Source organism: Echiichthys vipera (assembly GCF_963691815.1).
Source record: "Echiichthys vipera genome assembly, chromosome: 9".
Lineage (NCBI taxonomy): Eukaryota > Metazoa > Chordata > Actinopteri > Perciformes > Trachinidae > Echiichthys > Echiichthys vipera.
In genome coordinates, this window is record NC_139834.1 from 10,790,722 (window position 1) to 10,814,256 (window position 23,535).

The 23,535-nt window shown below is 41.4% G+C and overlaps 1 protein-coding gene across 11 annotated transcripts in view; it reads left to right on the forward strand.

The window, feature by feature from the left end:
- Positions 1 to 23,535, forward strand: part of LOC310951866 (ankyrin repeat and SAM domain-containing protein 1A) — a 65,925-nt gene that overhangs the window by 33,288 nt on the left and 9,102 nt on the right. For 4 of the 11 annotated variants that reach the window (XM_083920324.1, XM_083920316.1, XM_083920322.1 and 1 more), the window contains 6 exons: positions 8,633 to 8,686; positions 10,095 to 10,164; positions 13,218 to 13,333; positions 21,395 to 21,493; positions 22,609 to 22,755; positions 23,266 to 23,373. In XM_083920324.1, the coding sequence (XP_083776450.1) occupies positions 8,633 to 8,686; positions 10,095 to 10,164; positions 13,218 to 13,333; positions 21,395 to 21,493; positions 22,609 to 22,755; positions 23,266 to 23,373 (594 nt within the window). The remainder of the gene's footprint in view (positions 1 to 8,632; positions 8,687 to 10,094; positions 10,165 to 13,217; positions 13,334 to 21,394; positions 21,494 to 22,608; positions 22,756 to 23,265; positions 23,374 to 23,535) is intronic. The other 7 variants (XM_083920319.1, XM_083920323.1, XM_083920325.1 and 4 more) reach the window with 5 other exon arrangements.

A 23,535-nucleotide genomic window follows, 5' to 3' on the forward strand; every position in this document is an offset into this window, starting at 1 on the left:
ATATCCTCCAAGCCACTCAATTAAGTATTGGCATAAGCTATCCCCTCAGTAATGCTCCATCCAGTTGTTTGTATTCTGCTCTGTTTCCCCTGTTGAGAACATGCATCTCTTTTACAACTCTTCCTCCACGGCTGTAGTGCAGCCTAGTACACAAGAGATGCCTTACACGTTGCATTAAAGATGCCTGAGCAAATCATGGGCTCAGATAGCACTGCTAATGCCTTCTTTCCACGTTGAGGAGATCGTATTGCTGCCTAGTGTTCCTTTACACGACCCTATCAGAAGAGCCCCAGTGAGCTGAGGTAATGGCGTCCCTGAGGTCGATAGCTTGGCTGCTCTGGGAAGTGGTTTGTGTGCGGGTGGTCAGAGTTGTTTACTTCTTTGATCGCCTCCATAACCTCTGCAGTATTAAGGCTGGCAGAGCAAGCCGTATTTATGGATGCTGTGTGGGAAATATGATTTGAAAGGCAACATATGTCTACAAAACTTTGTGGGTTGTCGACAAGCACCATTGATACAAGTATTAGCCTCTTGTGTTTTGAGCTTTTCCAGCTTTTTTAGACAGCTCTTTGCCCTGCCTGAACTGTGTTTGAGACTAAACAACACACAACAAAAATGATAAATTATGTATTATTGTTGCAGCATTTTGCATCACCTTAAAATGTCTAATGTAGACATTATTGTTGGGTCTCTTCCCCTCTGAACTCGTTCACTCATCTCTACTGCGAAAGTGCAACTGTTTATTTCAGTTACGTGCAGCCATAAAACTGCCAGATGTTGTGTTTTATGTCGCTGCAGTTTTGCACTCGGGGTGATAACTGTCACGCTAAGCCACAGTAAGGAAGCTGGAGTTGAGAAGAAGCTCTTTTAAGGGCATTTATGCATGACAGCGAACTGACAATGTCAATGTTTGTTGTGTCTGGAAATACGCCCGTCAACACTCAGGCAGAGAGAGGCCAGTACACAAGGCTTCTTACATGAGCTCGTCAACGTTCAAAATACTGCTCTAGCCTGAAGGCAAAGCATAACACCCTGGCAGCATGACGCATTCATACTTGTGTACAGTCAGTATAACCTTGTCTTTGGGACTTTATGGTGTGAGCACAACAAGGAAGTTTTTTGACTCGATCCACTTCAGCATTGCCAGACGTTCGTAAGAAATCCACATCATAACTTTAGTTGATTGTTTTGTCTAAGCCTGCCAAGGACACACTCACTGGAAATTGAAGGTAGTATTTGACTGGAGTTACTGACAAAAGCTGACCTTCAGACCTTCTCTGTATGCCGGCAGTGAATTCCATAGTTAAGAACTTACCAACCCTGTAATGTGCAATACAAATCAATACCATAGTTAGACTTGTGTGCTTGTTTTTTTTTTTGATAGATAAATCAGCTGATATTAGCTTATAGCAGATATATTGGTATCTGTGTATATGACAGCAGATAAACGAAGACAACCAGGTAAAGAAATGTCAATAATTTGTTTTTTTTTAAACAGTCTCTCCATTCTGTAGTTGGTCCACCAGAGAGTAGTGACTTTTTTTCAGCTCTAGTATGTCCCGTCCAGTACATTTTTTGATCACAAATACTTATTGGCCTTAAAAATCCAGTATGGGTGGGGATATATTAGTAATGGGCTGTATTGACTGCTATGTATTGTGTTTTTTATGCTATAGTAATAGTATTTAGGCCTGTAACTTTTAATATTAGCAATATTCATATTGTAGGGTTGACTATTTGTGCTTTCATTTACCAGAAAGAATTGTTGGTTAGTTCAGAAAATGACATCACTTTACTGTAATGCAGCCTTTAAAACCAGGAAAAGACAGCACTTAGAAACATAAACAAAATATAAATAAATATCCAAGATCTAAGATGATATCTAGTCTTATATCAATATATTGATATGATATCAATACAATGCCCAGCCATACTTTGAATTATTGATTTATCTATTCATTTTTGATTGTGTGATTAATTATTTAGTCAACAAATGTCACAAATACAGCCCAACAAACTCTGGATGATTGAGGCCAATGCAGAAAATGATAAATCGTCCAATAGTAATTGTAATATTACATACACAAACATTCTTCTTCTGCAGTTCCCTCAGATCTGTGACCAAGATAAATACTAAGAGGGTAATTTTACAGTAATAAAATCAACCTGTCAGTGCTCTCTGCTGGACAAACAGTGTAATGGGGATGCTGTATCTAAATGATCTCAGACCTTGTCTGGCTTTTCTTTACTGTTATTTCTTGTTAGTTATTGTCCGACATATACCCCGTTGCAATATATCTGCAATAAATAATATTAGCCTGCTTGATTTATCAGTCTAACTCTATCACAAATGATAACAAATTCCAATCAAAGTGTACCAAAGCGTCATCTTATTAATATTAATAGTACAATAATAGATTATTAATAATAATATTATTTATTACTTATTGCTTATTTTAAAAGTCTGAAGTACACTTGTAATGCTGTAGTGGAGACATAGACACAAGTATAGACAGCATTGTAATCCAGTTGGGTAATAAGGTCAATAAAGGGGAACACTTTGTGTGCTTGAATCTTTTAATTCCCCATTCAAACTTTGTGGTCGCAGACAGGGCATTGGCTAATCGAATTATCCAGTTGAACCAACAACTCACCTTCTCAGACCGTCTGGGTGTGGTCTCAGAGCGTGACTGGATTAAGGCAGGCATGACATTACTTGGTTATTGGAGATTGCTGCTCTTCCCCCCGATGCCCTCAGCAGCCAGCGTTAGTGTCAACTGTTCTGTTTTCTGCTCCTGGTGCTTCTGCACAGATGAACGAAATGAACTGAGCTTGAGAATTGATCTGAAAGAAACATGCTGTAGAGGAGGCAAAACAGAAGGTATCGCTGTCCTCTTGCACAAGCGCGCCCTCCCATGTGGCCGGGGAACAGGTTGTATTATTGGCTTCTAACCGGAGAGAGAGATCCTATCAGTGAGAAGGCGATACACTTCAGGCAATGTCCTCATTTACTGTATGCTCCATACTTGTGTGTGTTACTGAGCTGAACTGTCCAGCTTTGTTTGAAATCCTAAAGTAGGTTGCTGGCACCGAGCATCACAATTCATCCTTAATTATTAATTCATACCATGGACTGCATTTTATTTACTCTCCACTCTGTCGGGAACAAAATAAAATTGTTTGGCTTAATACTAACAATGCAGCTGACCTTGAAAATGTGTGGTTTGCTCTGGTTGTCAGCACAGAATAAAATATGTCTCTCCCCAGAGGAGCCTGCTAACCATGAATCCTGCCACTGTTTGAGTTCATGTACAGTATGTGCAGACTCCTTAACTGTATTTGTGTGTGTGAAGCAGCCTGTGAGCTGGACCAGTAGATCTCACATTCATACAATACAGCTAGAAATAATTCATAATGTACAAACCCTGAGCTGCAATGTGCAACATGTAAGCCCCTACAAGGGTGATGTAAAGAAGCAGGCTGCAGCAGTAAGTCTAGCTTTTCTTATGGCAATGATTGCATATTTCCTGATGAAATGTTTATTAGAAGCCTTAGTTGAAAGTCTGTTAGCATTACTTTTGAAAAGGTCATCTCTCTTCTTCTTTTGTCCAATTTCGGAGCCTTAGTAAATGTTAATGAACTCGGAGGCCTGTTTCTTCTCACTTGAACAGTGATTCAGACGTCTGCGCTGAAAGCAAAAGACATACGCCTGGAATCTTTCTTCTCCTTTTCCTTTCAGGGAATAAGCCCCGCATTTGCTTGAAATGGAAATATTCACACCGCCGACGTAAAGTGCATAGCAAATGAGAGTGTATGGGGAAAGTAGTTAAAGTTTGATTGGGCGTAACCTAGCCTGCACTCTCTTTAATGATGTTGGGAGTGTCCTCGGAATGAAAAACTCCCTTCTCTCTCTACCCTCTCCTCAGCCCATATTGCTCCATTTACATTGTTTTCGTTACTGTTGCTCTCTCTGAGATGGCAGCCATCTTGTCGGTCATGACTGGCAGCTCTGGAATACTCTGCTTGGCTGTGTGACAGTATTTGGGGCGAGGGGTCCCAGGACATCACCAAACCCACCCCCTAAAGCATACACACACCCCTTTAAAAAAAAAACAGAAAAAAACACCTTTCTCTCCTTTTAATCTGGTTTGCTGAATATTCCTGTTCTCACACCCTCTTTCTTTTTCTTTCTCTTTTCTGTTACTCCTTCAACCCCGCTTCACACACACACCCCTACACTGCCTCTGGTTTCAAGACAAGGAGATTTGACTTGCATGAGTTCTTGGCCTTTGCATCTCTCCATTTAAGCAGCTGTGTGTGTGTGTGTGTGTGTGTGTGCTCTACGTGCTGGGTGTGTGCTGGTGTGTAAAGCGCATGCTAATGCAGGCTGGTCTTGGTCCTCGGGATCAGACTGAAGATGACAATCCAGGGGGCACATTGTGTGGGCCAGCAAACTGAGCCTCACAGATGGGAGGAGGGAAAGGGAGACAGAGCACTGTAGACAGACAGAAGGAGAGGGCCGCCATCCCCGGCCTCATTTCACTTTTAACTTCGTTTTCGATTGGCACTCCACAGATCCAGTAGCCACTATGAAACCAGCTTTTGTGAGTATTGATTACGTTACAGGCAGCAGCTCCACTCGAGGCTCATTAATCTTGTCTACCTGCTATGAATGAATTGAATGGGAAATAACTGATGCTTTCTAGCACTTCTTTGGATATTATATTTCTTGTAATGCCTGTTTGATTAGTTTGCGCCAATTGCTAAATGCAGCACAATAGAATGGAGGAAAGCCTCTCCCTCACGTTGTCTCTCTTATTTCTTAGTGTGTTTTTTAAAAAGTTAATCCTCTGGCATTTAAAAAAAAATGGGGGCATGGGCAATTCATGCGGCATCTCTTTGTTCTTTCTTCCTTTCTTGTTTCGCCATGTTCAGAAATTCATTGTGGATATGGCTCAGCTTTTATTTTCCGCAAGGAGAAAAGTGGCCTTTGCTGTTTGTTACAGAGGTGTGTGTGTGTGTGTGTGTGTGTGTGTGTGTGTGTGTGTGTGTGTGTGTGTGTGTGTGTGTGTGTGTGTGTGTGTGTGTGTGTGTGTGTGTGTGTGTGTGTGTGTGTGTGTGTGTGTGTGTGTGTGTGTGTGTGTGTGTGTGTGTGTGTGTGTGTGTGTGTGTGTGTGTGTGTGTGTGTGTGTGTGTGTGTGTGTGTGTGTGTGTGTGTGTGTGTGTGTGTGTGTGTGTGTGTGTGTGTGTGTGTGTGTGTGTGTGTGTGTGTGTGTGTGTGTGTGTGTGTGTGTGTGTGTGTGATCAGGGGGAGAACACAGGAGAGCCACAGGGGGCTGACACATGCAGCCTCTGCTTAGTGTTCCTCTGGTTTAGTCACTGGAGAGAATAGGTGTCCTCTTTGTTTCAACTTCTACAAAGGATTTCCCTTTAATGGAAGATTGCATCCCTACATTCTTTGGGAGGAGTTTGCAGAGTTCTGAAGTTGTGTTGACTGCCTAAAAACACAAGCATGACATTGGGCTATTTCAGGAGGATGTTGATGGGACTGCTGACAGCGCTTTGTCCCACTGTGGCATTGAGATGTTGGCACCTGTTTAAATGGTGCTATGCTTGTGTTCCCCTTGATGCCATTCACTACTCTATAGTTTTCCTCCAACCCTTGTTTTGGTGCCAGCTCGCCAATAAGAGGCCGGTGGTCCGGGCACACTCTCTCTGCAGCAGACTTTTGTATCACCCTGAACAAGCTCTGGCAGGCGTTCCTTTAGCTCCCCCGTCTCTGAGCTTTAGTTGCGTATTGTTCTGGATTCTCAAGGCTGACAGCGAAAGAACACTTCATGTTTTCACAGTAAAATAGCAGCTATTCTCCTAGAGCAGCGGCCCTTCTGTGAGAAACTTGATAAATGGAATCGTGTGTCTTTAATCTCCTGACCATCTCCCAACGCTGCTAGCTCTTCAGCTGTTGACCTCCACCTCGCCGCTGACTTCTGACCCTTTTCATTGTATCTCACCGCTCATAGCGAGTCCTTCTCACAATGGACGCCTCTCCATCTCAGGTCCCTGTATTGATTCGATCCTGAGTCACAAAAACACATTCCTCTCTCTCCTCTATTAATTCTTGTGGCACCGACCTCCTATGTCCCCGACCATGAAATTCACTGGCTTCTTCTTGTTGTGGATGTGTTTTACCCGAGGAAATCACTGGGCCGTGTCCCCTGATAAGGATATATTTACCCAGCTCAAACAGTGTATCACACCTGCCTTACACAGTAGCTGATTCTAAATCTCATTGGAGCAGATAGTGCTCCCTTTCCATTATAGTGAAGTGAAGCTTACACAGTGCAGCTGTGTGTGTTTTTGATCTTGCATCTATACTTAGCTTGTGTTTAAATGAAATAACGCAGCGCTGAACTTACCTGCAGTGTGAGAGTGTGTAAAATGCAACGAGTCATCCTCATTTCTTTCTTCTTAAATACTGAAGTTCGAGTCATTCAGAAAGGCACCCTGAGGTGGGTGCAGATCAGCAACATAGGGACAGAATATTACAACCTCTACTATAGTATTAAAAGCATATAGGCATGTCTTATCCCCTGTTACCTAAAGGAATAGCCTTGGCAGTTGAATTGCATGTCACAGTGAGATCACAGTTCCTTTATGGCCCCCTTCTGCTTGTTGCTGGTGCCCCTGACAGGAGCATTGTCCTCCCTTCAGTACAGACCATGGCCACTTCACGATACGAGAGCACCCCCCCCATTATTACAGGAGCTAAAACAGCTCTGCTTGTGTGTGATTTTACATATTGGATTGATTAATACGGCAGACAGACACAGTTAGTGACTAGCTGATAAACAAAGTGGAGCATTTAGAAGCTACAGAGCCAAAAACTTTCCTCAGGAGGTGGCGGAGACCAAAAATAAATCTGAGCTAAAGCAGAGTGAATATTCTTCTTGCGTTCATCAGGTGGGCAGAAACACGACTCCAAACGGATGCTAATGTTGTTCCGCAACCGCTGGATGTGTAAGTAGGCAGCCGTTTGCCAACAGGTGAAGATCAATGTTTTCACAATTTGTCAGCGTTGTGGCCAAAAATCACTTATTGTAGGTTTAAAGGAATATTTATATATTTCAAGTTCTGAGATCGGCTCCAGTCCCCCGCGACCCCGACAGTGCCAAGCGGTTGAAGATGAATGATGAATGAATAAATGAATGAATGAAAGTTCTTCTCACCTAATTCTCTGCAATAATACAGATTTCCAAAATTCGCAGGGGAGGTTTAAAAAAAGGGAAAAAGGAAAAGCCGGTAACAGCTCCAAAATAAGGACACCACCCACTCTGTCAGCCATTATTCCTCAAATATTAATGCCAAGCTTTCCCTGGTGTCCAGCTGTCTATCCTGTATCTATCTGGTTTTAAACATCCAGTATTATTAAAAAAAAAGTGAGATTTCACTATTGTTTTTTATTAAAAAAGCAGGTCGAGATGCTGATAGATACTGTGAAAGTATCAAAACGTTCATTCCACAGAGAAATTCAAACAGCCCTTATTCAGAAACTGTGTCTTTAAACGTCGTCAGGATTTCTATCGTTACTGATGTCATAATAATACTGCATAGTGCCGCTACGGTGCCATCACAGTTATTCCCCAGCTGCAATGACGATGCAGAGACGCCAAGAGTGCGTGCATGTGCAGAGCCACAAATGCTGACCAATCAGGGGAGGCTGGGCTTTTTCCGAGGGTGAACACAGGTATATTCAAACACACACTGAGAAAAATAAAAACATGTTCTAGTAGAAACCCAAAATCCAAGCATTAACCAGACCTAACATGGGACCTTTAAGACCGTGAGAGTGTACAAGTCCTGATATGGAAAAACTCCCACTACATGATACAAGAACGTCTCCTGTGCTTCCTTTATACGTGATTATCTGCATCTGCAATAGTAAATGCTAATATTGATGCTGATTTAAGCACAATGAAACCGCTGATGCATGCAGTGATGTTCTTACACAAAGAGTAGCCACCTATTTTTGCTGACTCATCTGGGTCTCTACTCAGGTAGAAGAGGTGCTGCCAATTCACCATCAACATTTCCATTTAATGACCGACGTAGGGAACATATGGGGGTGATAGATGGAGGTTATTTGTCAAGCTTGTGTGACTAATCTAAATCTAAATATGCTGTATTATAATCAACAATATGGAAAAATAACATCGGACAGATGGATAACTAATATAACATGCTGCCCTTCTTCTCACGCCTCTCCTTACTCCTTTCCTTGAGCGTTTTTCTCTGAGGTGCTGAGGATTAATGTTGAATATGAAAATAACAGAGAAAAGAGTGCAGAAGATATATTGTACTGCATACTGCAGCGGAGTGTGTGCTCTTCAGGTTTCTGCTGATGGATTCTCCCATTGATTATTTAATGATTTTATCACTACAAACACATTGTTCATGCAGTAGACATGTACGGTTTCCCATTCGAATGTGTCCAGCTTAATGTTTTCTGATCCAATTGTGTAGGGGGTGTTTGTATAAAACAGGATGATTCAAATGCCCTTGCCACAGAATAGCTGGTATAGTATAGGTAGATGCAGGAAAGAAAGGCAAAACAAAACCCTGAGTTTTCTCTTAGCAGAAACTGACGACTTCCACCACAAAACAACGAAGATCTAATTCCTTTGACAACGTAAGACGTCCACCTTCATATAAATATCTCTCGGGCCTTTTGGGGGTTTGGTTCTGTCCTCTTCTGGGGCATTCTTTGTAGAGGTAGATGGGGATCCTTTCAGTTTTCGTGCATCCTTTTGGGAATGATATAATCTCAGTGATTATTCATTTCTTCTTCTAAGCAAGCCTAGAAGCTCTAATGTGCTATTAACCATCCAGTCTGACAGCAGCACATTTAAGTAGATGCATTAGATAGATTTCTCTCTCTGACATTTTTCTTTCAATTAGATGCCATTTCACGTACAATTGATGATTAGAACCTAACAAATGTAGACTTTTGTCTCCTTATGGGACTTTATTGCCTCATATAATTATACTAATGGGAACATATAACCTGTCTCGAGGCTTTTAGAGCAGCAGCCAGGACAAGGCTTCAGATGAAATACTCCAAAAAAGCAAGAATAAAGATAGCTATTCACTCCATTTTTTAGAAAGAGCTGGAGTGACAGCACCTGACAGGTGTGACAGCAGCAACGTCAGTCTCTATCTTTTCATTTTCTGCGCTCCCTATGTCCATGCAGACAGTGGGTAGAGTGGATGGGCCAGCTGTGTATCTGTGCTGTGACAGGTGTAATATTGCAACTCAATGGATCCCTGCTACCAAGTGCCCTTATGAATGCATTTCAGGAACATTTTCAGATTGTGTATGATGCATGGATATCAGAGACGATGCTTGCCTTGGTCAAAACACTTCAGTAATGTTCACATGCATTCTGTAAAGCAAATTGCATGAAATTGTTGCAAGAAAACATGGGAACCTGGGCGTCTTTTCAGTTTTAGGCTCTCTTGAGTATTAAACTCCTGTGCTTTTTATTCAGCTGCCTTGAAATTACAGGTAATACGTGTAATTGGAGCGTATTATGACACAGGTAGTTTTCTTTTCGGAGCTTTAAAAATAGATGAAAAGCATGAATCACCTGATATTTTTTCGGTATCATTTTCTTGGACTCGCACACCTTTTCTCTTTGAGTTGAATTGCCCTAAAACTTTTTGCTTTGGGATTTTCTCTGTAACTCGTTGTTTTGGCTGCAGGCAGCAGATAAGATGCAGCTTCCTTCAGCCAATAGACATGACTGTAACTGTGAGGCCATAAATGACAGATAAAGGCAACCAACCATGACACAGATGCTTAAGATGCCCTTCAAAATCTTCCTTTATGTGTCTCCATAAAACCACTGTGACTGATTCCTCTCTTGCTAAAGGTACCCTTAAAGCTGTTTTGTGCTTTTGCGGGGTGACTGTAACATTTGGTGGTTTAGTGCTTAAGGCATGGGGACATTTCTCTGTATTTTTGCTGGTGAGAGGTGAAGGCAAAACGACGATGGCTCCTCCAGCTCCTTATCTCCCTCTTCTGTTCCTGTCCTCAGATCGAGAAGATCATGACACTGATTGGTGCTGGCATCGATTTTTCCAGGGATCAGCAATATGCTACACCAGGTAGAGTATGATCATTATTTTTCTTTTCATGCTTTTAAATGTTAATTCAAGTTCAATACCTTGGTAGTTATTCTTTACCCTTTAGTGTTTTTTTCATCTGTTTTACTTGTCTGTGTAACAAATTGTACTTCTGTTGCATTACTACTTACTCACTGGGAGCCTTCCAGGTTTGAATGTTAGAACCCTAAATTACCCATTTAGCAGTAGGCAGAGAGCTCAGTGGGCAGGAGTGCATTTCTGCAAAACTTTTAATCAGCCTTTCACAGTATTTGATGCACAAGGGTTTATTGTCACAGGAACTTCTTTAGCAATGGTTTATTCATCTTTCACTATACTATACCTGCTTAGATTTGCTTTATAATCATCCTCCTAGTTATTTGATCTGTATCAGTGTCCTTCAGGGGACGCTCCTCAATGAAGGAGGGCATCTGAAAAAATGTGATTCAGTTAGAAACAGAATTGAGCGCAAAAAATACAATGCGGGTCAACAGTTGGTCTGATTTAATAGAACAGACGAGCAGAGGAATGGACATTAGCGGTTTCAGAGAGAGGTACAAGAACATTTTTGAGTAGCTTCTCTTGTTCTGCGGTGAAGAGAGAAACAGAGAATATAGAAAGGAGACCCACTGGATTGCACCTGTTCTTATTTCAAGGTGTGCGTGAAATAAACCAGCTTGCTTTAAGGCATTGGTCTCTAAACCTACCTCCGAAAGTACCAGGTATATATGTATTTTCAAGACCTGAGAGATGCCTTATTACATTGAGCTTTTCACTCTGTAAAGTCTTTGTGTTTAAGGTTTTGGACCTGCTCTCCTGTTTTTCTTAAGCCTGTCGTCAGGGTTGATGGATGGTGCCCGGGGACTGTAGCAATAAACCTGAACAATTGACTGCTTCCCTTCAGCTTTCACATTATTCATCATTCACCTCCAGTTCACACTTTGCCTTGGCCACATTTTAATATGTCCAAGCAATGCAAGTTGTCTGTCTTCTAATTGTAGCCCTCATGTTTGTTATGCCCAGCCCCGGAGTGAAGTATTTAAATATTAACCAGTACGCATGTCGGGGGGGATGAGCTCATTTTGCTTTGTAGACATGAGGAAAGCTGAGACCACTGCAGTGAAGTAGTTAGCACCCCATCACTTGCTGTATCAGTCTGGTTTTAAACATATCTGAATCCACTTTACGTGAGCCTCAATCTTAGCGTCCACGGCTCCGTCTCAGTGAAGCTGCTGTCAGGAGGCCATCGAGGGACACGCTGCAGAAGAGCCCCTCTATTTGATGCACTTTTTTCCCCCACCGCTCTGATTCAGTCCAATGTTTGCCTCCTCTCAGTGTTGACTGGAGAGCAGTGATGTCTCTAGCTGGTTGGCTCTGTGCCTACAGTGTCTTGTATTTTTCTCCTCTTCACTGATTTACTTCAACATCAGAGGGAAAAAGATGATGAGGAGGGAGAAGGAAAACTAACAAGTACGAGAAAAAGCCTGATATACAGGGAGCAACTGCAAGTAATGAGGGGTTGAGGGCGTGTGTGTGTGTAGCTGAAACGGTAGCTCGGAATGACATAGAGCAGCCACCTGCAGTGTTTGAGAGAGAGAGCGGTAGGAGGGGGAGAGAGAGAGAGAGAGAGAGAGGGGTTTGTTGAAGCGCATGCTATGAGAAAGCGAGGGGGGGGGGGTAAGGGAGGTAAGGGAGGAGAGAGGAATTGCAGGCAGCAGAATTGTGAACAGCCAGGACAAAAGAAGGACGCTACCTCGGCATCTGTAGGATTAGGTGATCTGCTCCTCAGCCCTGAGTGAACTTCAGAGGTTGTTTTTTTCTAAAGTGGACTTGACCGCGTCTCACAGACTGTACCAGACTGATGAGAGACAGTTTTAACACTTTCTTGCCTGCACAGGAGTTCATTCTGGGGGATTTTACTTCAGTGCTTTTTGAAGCAGCTGATTGGATCCTTGAGCGGATTTTTCATTTACATTCTCAAGCTTCTGGAGTGATCAAAATGGGATTTATGACATGGGAATCTCCTCTAAATCAGGAGTGGTTTTGCACCGGGTTGAATAGATGATAGGCGGACTGACAAGGGAATGTGCATTTTACATATTAATCTCATCTTAGGTTTGGATATATGTTTGTAATTGTAAGTTGTTAGCTTTATTCCCATGTTGTCCTGCACAAAGTAAAACAAATCGAGGTGATATGAAGCTCTTTCAACTGTGTTTGAGATGCAGTTATCAAGGTAATTTAAGTGTGTAATAACTGAAATCTCACTGTAGAAAATATGTGTTGTTTGCTTTGAGGGTGAGGTCAATCGTAGTATAGTCATCGGTCTTTGTAGAGGTTAGGCTCCAGCTGTCCGTGTAGCTTTTTTCTTCAGTCAATCCCAGTTACAGGTTTCTGTGTGTCCTGCTGCTTTGCATGTGAACTCCGATATATTCCATTATATGCTGAGAAGGTTGGGTCTGTGGACTAGGAATGAGCCTGTTTGGTAATCAACAGTCTCCTGCTTCTTTACCACAAGTTTCCAAAGAACTTTCCGACTTAAACACATCACCACTTTACCTCTGACCCCTCTGAGTTTCTCTTCATTAGAGAACTCAAGCTTTATTAAATCAGCTTCAAGCTTTTATTTTTGGACATGGGACATTGACTCTATTCCAAGTTGGATATGATCTGTTTTGTTACATTTGCAGCAGTGAAGTGAGGAAGCATCTAGTTGATTGTAAATGTGTTTTTGGCATGTTCCTGGCCGACTATCATAGCTAGGTTTTCTTTTTTTATATTAGCTGGCGGTCCACCAGCTCATAGCTCTTTATCATCTCCTTCACCCCTGAGATCAGGGGTACTTTAAGCCATCTTGGGTGACTGTGGTTCGGCCCCCGCTGCCCTGCGGGAGCTGACGCCCTGTCCACAGAGGAAACTGTCTCCCCCACCATCCTGTTGCCGGTGCGCTCGGCTCTGCTGGCCGAGAATGATGTGGCAATGCCACGTCTCATCCTCAGAGTGCCGCTGCTACCGGCTGAAAGGTTTCTCCCTCCTGAAGCGCTTTCCCCTGTCAGCAGGTGCTGCCGGCCGGCTGCTGGACCAGCCTGTGGGAGACTGGCTGGAGCATGTGGGGCTGCCGCAGTACGAGAGCAAACTACTCCTGAATGGTTTCGACGACCTGCACTACATGGTGAGCTCCTCACTACTTGTCCATACTGACCTTAATTGACCACAATGCTCTTGACCTTATGCACCTACTTTATGCATGTCTTTCCTCACTTTTCCGATCTTTCTTCCCTATTCTTTCACTGCTTACTCCTACTTAACTCAATTTGTGTCTTTGTGCATTATTCCAATTGACACCACCCTCCATTAGCTGTGAGATGACCCCATTAGTTTCATTTGATGTTCAATTAGCTGAAATCCAGTAACTGCCCCTCCCACTTTTTCATACGTCTGTCTTCTTTTTTCGGCAGATTTTATTATAGGAACTGTTTATTCTGGTCGGATTCAGCACATAATTCAATATCGCACATAACATAGCATGCGTTATGAAATTCACAATGTTCAATGACTGAACCTTTCCTCTCTGCTCTCAGGCAGGGCCTTCATTGATGTTTGCTAGATTTACACTTCCATTTAAGCAGACAATATGCAGTTTTATCTGCGCTGTCAAATATTTTGTTTACGGGAACTTTGATATCATTACGCCCGCTTGCGTGTTGAATCAGATTTATGCTGCACTCTCAGGCTTTCAGACAGTCTGTCTCCATCTCGCTGTCGTGGCCTCTCACTTACAGTCAGTGAGCCGGCTGCCTAGGAAACAGCTGATGCCCAGCCAGAACGGACGAGCGTCTCAGTGAGCAATGGGATGCTGTTGCCAAGTCGACAAGTTGAGCCCATATCGTGCGACACCACTATGAGTAGGCTCTGAAGCTTGTGTCAGTAATGAGGACTGAGGAGGAGAGAATGCAGGACCCAGCTGGTAGGCTGAGCCAGTGGGCATTTTGGGAATGAGACAGAATGTGTCAAGATGAAAACTCTTTCCTCCTCCATCAGGCCTAGCATACATCACTCACGTGTTTAATTGTTTTCATCCCATCCAAACACCACACTTGATTTCACTTATCACATATCTAGTCAGGAAACATGAATGTGCATGCAGAAGTCTCGGCATTCTCACGCGTCTTCACAACACATTTACAGTTGTATGAATGAGTGAATTAACTTTTTATTATTGTAACATTATATGTATTAATGCCAGGACCAGAGTGCTGCATATAATGTATGAACCATGCAAAAAATCCCAAATTAAGGAAACCAATTTGATCAATTTTTTTAGTGTCTACAAATATACCACTGACAAAAACTTTAACTACACAATACTGAAGATATCAGAGTAATTACTGAACACATAACATATCTTCTTGTGTTCGCTACCTCCCTTAGAGGAAAACCTGTGTTCCAGGAGCATTTTGTATCTTCAAAGGTATTTTCATGATCTGACATGTTTTCTGTCTGTCTGGAAAGATAAAACGTTTGCCCGGGGTGAAATCGATGTTTAAATCCCATATTTCCACAGGGTATGAAAATATTCCAACAAGGCCGTCTAATTCAAAAATCACAACAGCTGACACAAGCTGAACCCAACCCACAGTTAAATGAATGGAATATACAGATCCCAGTACACAGTAGGACACTAAACCTCATGCAGCCACCTCTCTTTCAAGTTACTTTAGTTCATTTTAGTTCATGTTTCCATAGTTTTGCCTCCTCCTGTGTATCAGAGGTGAAGTGTCACAGGTGACTCTTTAGGCTTTACTAGTTTGGAGATATATTAAGCCATATTCTAACACTGTAGTCCATATTTGTCTCACCAAATGAAGGTCAGTGTTGATGGTTGTTTTTTTTGTTAATAACATTAGGCTGTGTTCATTAGACTTGTAAATATTGTAAAATAGGACTTTTTGGTCTCCAGAGAGCAGTGTTCTGCTGTTATGGGTAGCATAACAAAGCTGGAAACTTTACACGGCTTGAGTGTTATGGTACATAGAGGGTAGGTGTGAATGTTTCATGCTCTTGGATTTATCCTATACTGTAGATTATTTTCAGTATACACTGATACTCTCATGAAGCATCTTTAATCTACTTTACATAATCTGAGTGTAGAGCATTTACCTGTCTCTCTCCTTCTCACCCAGTGTCACCATCACATGTTTGATTCTGCGCTGAAGCCTCTGAAGTTACTTTCAAGGTTTAATCTTCCTGCTGTCTTTTAGTCTTTCACACTCACACCGTCCTTCTCAGCCCCGAGAACTCTCTAGTAGAGAGCTGGCAATTTTTCTATCTTTAAACACGGCTTACAGACCACCTGACTTCCTGAAATCACTAGAGGATTAAGAAAAAAAAGCTGTAGGCTTTACACAGTGTGTGCTTCTCTCAGGAAATGTTGACCTTTTAAGAATCATAAATTGGTCTCGTTTGGGAATGAGACTTACCCTCTGAGTCACCTTGTCTTGACTTCACTTGTGTTAAATGTGCTCTTGTGCATTGGATAGAACAGGAAAAAGGTTTCATTGCTGGCACAGTTAACAGACATGTTATTTATTTTTGTCTAATTGCATTAGTTGTAACAGACTTGAGGCTGCCACTATGGAGCCACAAAAGGATCTTATATTATTAAAAAATAAATAAGGAATTAGGAAATGCATTCTGACATTAATAAATTGTGTAAAATTTATAAATTAACCAATAGTTTGTATGTGTAATACATTATTCAAGAAAAATCAACACACTGTTAGAAAATGCTATATTTAATCACCTAAACCCTCAAAAAACAACATTTTTATGACAGTAAGAGTGATAATAAATAATTATTATATATTTTATTATATTTCTTTAAGGTTCAAATATATAAAACGATTTTTTTGTTTGTTTGTAGATATTTGCTTTATTTATTCATGTACGTATTTAATTAATTGTATTTTATGAATTTATTTATTAATGAACATTATGGGGCTCAGTGCATATTGATCTTGTTCAGTGCAGTAGATCGTTATCATATGAACAAATCCATTCTTATAGTTACTAAGCTGATCCATTGTATTAGCTCTAAATAGCACAGACACTTGATATTACAGATGTGCACCGTTGCTACAGAATCATGGCTGACTAAAATCTAATTATAAATATGATACCGCCATGTTATCTCCTCAGTAGTCAAGCTGTTACGATAGACAGTCAAGAAGTCAGATTCATGTACATGTACAAATGATCACGTCATTTTGATCGTCAAATGGATAAGCTCTCGCTGTGTTGGCCTCTCTCTTAAATTATCTGTAGGCTTCTTTTAATCTCCCCATGGGTATGAAGGGCATTGGAAAACTATGTTTGAGAAAGAGCATATCCGCTGTGCTGTGAGATCACTAATTGAACAATGTTTACTCTGCCAGTGAGACTGCTGTGATCCGCGCCTATCCTGCAGGCCCGCTCTAGAAACGGATCAATAACAGCAGTGATTGTATTGTGTTCAAGCACTAAAGCAAAGACAAGCCTCTTCTGAAACCAATTAGATGCTTTTTATCGACGAGTTGAGCAAATGTACGGTTGAAACAAACTCTGCACAGCCATGCTGTTCTCCAGCCCTCATCGGCATTGACATGTAATGCTTGTTGAAATGAATCAGCTCCTTTTCTCTTCTTCTGAGTGCAGCTTCTGATGTTGTCAGCTGTGACAGGGTCAGCCAGCAGGGCTCCGAGTTAGTTTGTATTCCAGGCCACCGTGTTAAGCTAGCATTCATTGAGCTGGATAGAGGAGAACAAATTTACTTTTTGTTTCATGTCAGTGGAGATGACTCAGTGCAATCAATTATTAAAAAAGAGCCTGGTTCCAATCTAAAAGTTGCACAAAAGTGAGAGAAACATCAGACGATGCAACACCTGTTTGTACTTCTATGCTGCATTAGTCATCCCCCCAGCCCCCATCCCCCTTTCTGTCCTCATTGTTATTTTCTGCCTTTGTATAAATGCTAAGCTGTTACGTTGGAGAGAGTCAATACCACCAAAGCCTGCAGACAAATTGGAAAGTCAGTAATGGCTTCATGCATTAGAAGCTCAAGGATTGGGAATGGATTAATTGATTTTACTGCCGGGTTAATTGTGGTGATGAATTGTTGCCCGTTTGCCCGTTTTAAAAACATTTGTTTAGGGATTAGAAGGAATACACAGTTCATTTTGAAACTGCTTTTATTTTCCATGCACATTTATCACAGTTTGCTCGTGGCCTTTTTTCACAGATCTGTGCGGTCTTATGACAGCCTGTTAAGGACGACAAAGTATGACTTTAGGTGCTGTTGGTTAGCTGTCCCGTACACAGTCAGAATGAGTGATCCGTGCCCTCGAGCCCCTGGCCTGAATTCAGCGTGCTTTTAAACCAGAGGGACCGCTGTGACTGTTCTCTGGAAAGGCCGAGGAGGGCGCAGCATTTTAATGAGAGGAAAGGGGGAAGCAGAGATGGATGGGCGCAGACACAAAGCTTACATTCCTCTGTACATCTGCTCTTTTCTCCCAAGTTGTGCTGATGTCAGCTTCCTCTCAACTAATGTATTCTCACTTTAGACCCTCTGAGCCTGTGGTGAGGAAAGAGTGGAATCACATTTGTCAGAATTTTCCCCCACAGAGTTGTCATCGCCACGTCTCTCAAGTCACACTGTTTGTGTTTTCAAAGTCTTTGTGTGGGGATAAATGGCTCGACAAGATAAAGCAGAGGTGAATGCAATATTTATGCTGCGGGAGATGGGAGTTTCATCAACTCTGTCGCCTTTCAAAGACGAGATGATCCCTTTCAAGAATCTTTCATCTCAAGCCCTTGCATTCAGTAGGGTGTAGTTCAGGTAGAGATGTGAATTAGGGCTTTACTATCATATATGATCATTGAAAACAGCAAATCCTCATAGTTCATGTCAGATATTTCTGCCTGAAAAGATGACAGTAGAGAATAGCTGCAGATTAAGTATTAAGTAGTGGATTAATTGAAACAAATTCTACAAAACGGCTCAGCCTCTAAACCTAGCTATGTCAGGCAATATGGTCAAAATCTTCTGTTATAGAGGATACAGGTCATTTCATATCTTGATAACGATATATCACAATATAGCATGTTTTCTGGTCATTCAGCAAATAAATTGTTTATATGTAATAACCACGTGGTAAAGCCTATTTTTGAATAATACTGTGATTTTATTACTAGACAAATGAAAAGTATTTCCTCATTTTATTAAGAGGTTTAGATCAAAGGGAACATAACGTGCAGGGGGGAAAAAAATATATGTATAAACATTAATATCATTCTGACGTGATATATGCATCGTCATATCACCCAGCCCTAGCTGCAACTAAAGATTATTTTGTTGATTTTATCATTTTTGATTAAACAATTAATCCTCTGGCCGATAACTTATCAGAACTTTCAAAAAAAAAAGAAAAGGCCCATCACAATGTCTCTGAGCCATTTTTGTGCACGATCAACTGTCCATAATCCAAAAATATTTAATATACAATGATACAGAACAGCTCAAATGTTAGCAGTTAGCAAATGTTTTGCATTTGCTTTACTAAAGCATCGAACAGTAAATCACTTATCAAAATTAAGAAGGAGATTGATTGTTTGTGAATGGACTATTTGATTAATGAATGGACTCATGATCAGCACTAATGTTGGTGCTTTGCCGAACCCACATAACGGGTATTTTGTTCTGATAACATTATTGGCTTTTATACACTAAACATTTTGACATAAGTCACAATGTCTGCAATGAGAAAAGCTTATTATTTAAATGCGTTCCCTCCTGCGCTTATCTCAGCGATGGATATCATAAACGGCGTCTTAAATGTCTGTAAAGTTCAATTAACAGAGAACTTTGGATGACCGCATTAAAACGCATCTACTTAAAAGTCCAAGGTGCAGAAAACAAGCCAGGGAATGGGAGCAAAGAGTGTAGATTGAGTCTGTTAGAGCATCAGTATATTTCCCCCCACAGAGCCATTTATCAGTTACAGTAATCTCCAGTGGGACAGTAATGCAATGATCCATACACTGTGAAAGTGCTATTATCCATCCGGCTCCACAAATAGTTTCAATCCTCAGCTGGAGAGGCAGCGATCAGCGTGTTGCTGCTCACCGATAATGGGCTTTAAGTTGTCAGTTTAGTGTGCTCAATATGAGCTCTAACCGAACCTGCGTTTCATCATACATAACTGACACAACTTCCCATTTCTTCATGTCTTTCTTCCTTACTTTCTGTCTGTTTTTTATTTTCTCTCTTCATTTCTTTCTGTATGCCGTTCTTTCTTTGTTCCTTTCTGACTGTTTTTTCTGTCTACCTGTTTCTTTGTCTGTCTGTTTTCTTTTTTTTCTCTTTCTTCCTTCCTTTCTTTCTTTCTGTTGTCTGTACTTCTGTCTTTACATCTTTCTTTATGTCTGTTTGTCTGTTTTCTTTTCTGTCTTTCTTTCTGTCTTCCTTTCTGTCTGTTTTCTGTCTTTCTTTCTGTCTGTTTATCTGTCCTTCTTTCTTTCACTCTTTCTCAAAATTCCCACACACAGGTTGATGGAAACTCTTAAACAAACTGCTCATATCACATATTTCCAGTATGCTGAGAATGTTGCATGTAGAGCTGTATCTCTGTGCCTTACTCAGCAAATTTGACATTGTGATTCTACAGGCAGCATTACACAGATTACGCTGCAGTTTTTACCCTCAGTGACAGGCTTCGCTCCTCCACTCTCCTCAACCCTCCTCCCCTTGTTTGCATCTACAGCGTCTGCATGAAAAACAGGCTGTCAGGTTTGACCTACAGATAGCTTCTATGCTGTTACTGTGTGTGTGTGTGTGTGTGTGTGTGTGTGTGTGTGTGTGTGTGTGTGTGTGTGTGTGTGTGTGTGTGTGTGTGTGTGTGTGTGTGTGTGTGTGTGTGTGTGTGTGTGTGTGTGTGTGTGTGTGTGTGTGTGTGTGTGTGTGTGTGTGTGTGTGTGTGTGTGTGTGTGTGTGTGTGTGTGTGTGTGTGTGTGTGTGTGTGTGTGTGTGTGTGTGTGTGTGTGTGTGTGTGTGTGTGTGTGTGTGTGTGTGTGTGTGTGTGTGTGTGTGTGTGTGTGTGTGTGTGTGTGTGTGTGTGTGTGTGTGTGTGTGTGTGTGTGTGTGTGTGTGTGTGTGTGTGTGTGTGTGTGTGTGTGTGTGTGTGTGTGTGTGTGTGTGTGTGTGTGTGTGTGTGTGTGTGTGTGTGTGAGGTCCATAAGATTAACTTGAGGTTCATATTGAAGAGTCAGCGACATGTGCCCTGAGCCTTCACAATTTGTTCCTGAGGCAGCAGGAGTACAGAATACTTTAACACATGAGCTTTAGCTGCTGGCCGTGTCTTTAGAAGTAACAGAGTCAACAAGATGGACTTGGAGGTCTTAGTGATTCGTTACTGGGCATGTGAGTGGTAATGCTTTGTCATAATTCATTTATTTTGACTGTCAGATCATTAAGGTGCTGCTAACAACAGGACTTCTTCAACAGTAATGAAAAAGTGTCTTTTCTTTTACGGGCCACGACGTTTCGATTTTTCCCCCCTGCAGCCATCAGTTACCATTGACGCTCTTACATTCTACCTCTCTATCTCATATCGCTGACCACTCTGCAGTCCTGACATTGATTTATCATTCCTTTCTCTGTGATCCGTTACCTGCCACACAGTCCCAAAAGGCTCACAGTGTGTGTAACCAGAGACGGGTTTGACAATCATTCACACACATCCCTTTCAATTCCAATCCCCTCCCACACAGACTTGCATCTCATTTATAGGGTTATCGACATGGCTCCCGTACTACAATCAGAAGGTTAGGTCCCAGTCAGGAATTTGAACATTTCACTCAAGAGTAATTGACCTTTTTTCTGCAACGGTGGCATTACTTGTGATCAATACTTACCCTGCAGCACAGGCTCTTCTCCTGGAGGATTTGTCTAGATAGAACCTCAGAACCAAACAGATTTTCATAGATGATTTGCATGTAGTGTACATAAAGATTTATTCATATGACTTTTTGCCGCTTTTTACATTAGGTTGCAGTATGTTTTGCCTGAACTTCATTACTTGAATTGTGTTTTCTTGCATGTACTGTGCAGTTATAAGCATTTAAAATGAATTTAAGTGTTGTTGCCTGTGATCCACATTATTTAACAGAGAGCCTGTCTTTTTTGTATTTTCTTCTATAGGGAAGCAATGTAATGGAGGACCAGGATTTGAGAGAGATTGGGATCACAGACCCAAGCCACAGAAAGAAGATCCTGCATGCAGCACGTTCTTTGCCCAAGGTGACAGATCATTGATTATTACTTCAATACTTATCTCAACATAGTTAGACCTGATCTAGTGTCTTGCGTTGCCTCTGAGGTTAGATCACACAGTGCTAATCTCCCCTTAATACCAGCGCAGTAGTGGAGTGTTGGAAAATAACAGAGTACATTTACACAAGTACTGTCCTTCAGTACAATTTTGAGAAACTTTCTACTATATGTTGATCTTATACTGTATAATATCTGATTTGATTTCTTTGTCATGCACACAAGGAGTCCAAGGCACAAAAGTACTGTTGCAGTCGTCAAACATTTCTGTTTCATTAGAACGTTAGAGGTTAATGGAAGTCATTTTACTAAAAAGTACATGTCTATGTATGTACAAGCAAACAGAACAGTAAACCAAAGAAAATCAGCCTGATTCTCGTTCCACCTGGCTCTCACAACTAACAAAGTCTGTCCCCCTCTGGAGTAGCATTAAACCTGCCGGTCGCTAGGGTTAATGGTAATGTTCCTTAGCATAACTGTGCACAAAGGGGTCTTTGTCTTTTGTTTAAAATTGTTATATTAGAAGATTTAAAAGACTATGGTTTCAAACCTATTTTCCTGTTTACCCCGTATAACAAAACCATTGTCTTGTTGGGGCTATGTGTATTTCACATGTATATTAGTTATGTCAGGGAAAAGAACCATTTCTGTTATTTGTAGGCCAGAGAACTAAGATTTAACAATATTTCACAAAAAAGAAAAGCTGAAAGTCCAAAAATATGAATAAACTTTGTTTTCTTCACATTAATCATCTCACACGCCTAAGATTTATCAACACCGGACTAAACCACCAAACTGGTGTATGAAATAGATAAACTAGCTCCATCTTGACCAGACACAACAATAATATGTTACTTACTTCACATTGCTGCAACAATATTAACAATCTAATAACGTAATACTATATAATAACATACCAGTCACCTGAAGTTCTTTCTGCAGAACTTTTACTCTTGATAACTTAAAGGGAAGCTTTGCTGGTTTTGTTACTGCAGCGCGGGCAGTACATGCAGATGAATGGCTTGTGAGTCAGGGGAGCTCACACGCCCTCCGAGCATCAGTGAATGACTAAGTCTTTCCTACAGGTGAAGGCGCTGGGCTGTGATGGCAGCAGCTCCCTCTCCTCTTGGCTGGAGAATCTGGGCCTGCACGAGTACTTGCACAACTTCCTGACCAGCGGCTACCGAACTCTGGACTGTGTTAAGAACCTGTGGGAACTGGAGATTGTGAATGTGAGTCACAGTAAGGAACACGGACTATGAAGAGTATCAGAGGGTGAAATTAGTTTTACGGAGTAAAAAATAAGAAGAAAATTCCAGATAAGCAACAAGTTTGACAGTTTAGTTCAGTTTGGGGAGGCCAGAAACTCAAAACCTCTGAAGGGAAATATACAGAACATTGGTGATAACGTTTCCAATGATCAGAAGACAAAGCAGTAATATTTAAGGCATTGACGGTTCAAGAAGAAGTGAATACCTACTTATATTTCTGGGAGATAGAACTTACTAAATATGATGGACATGCCAAGTGTATGTAAAGTAAACAACACATGATGATGATTTCATGAGAGTTATTTTAAATGAGACATTCAGGGTCTCATTTAGAGGTCAATAAGGGGAAGTAGTTATGGCAAGTTAAGTAGCAGTGTGTGAGGATTCTTGGTTTGCCTTCAACTTTCCAACACCACTGCTTCCTCAAGTTCTGCACCACACATTCACCAGATAATGTCCTCTATTCTCCAGGTGCTAAAGATCTCCCTACTTGGTCACAGGAAACGCATCATAGCATCATTAGCGGAGAGGCCTTACGAGGAACCTCCAGTCAAGCCTCCTCGTTTGTCTCAGATCAGGGTGAGGACCTGCTGTTGGTTATTACCAACAACTTTCATAATGTTTTCATGGCTTTCCTTCCTCTCAAGCTTGTTTTTTTTTGTAGTCCACAAGTTTTGCAAAGCATGTCTTTTTGTGAAAGGTGAAATCTGATAACTGTGCATCATGGGACAGCTAACCGTG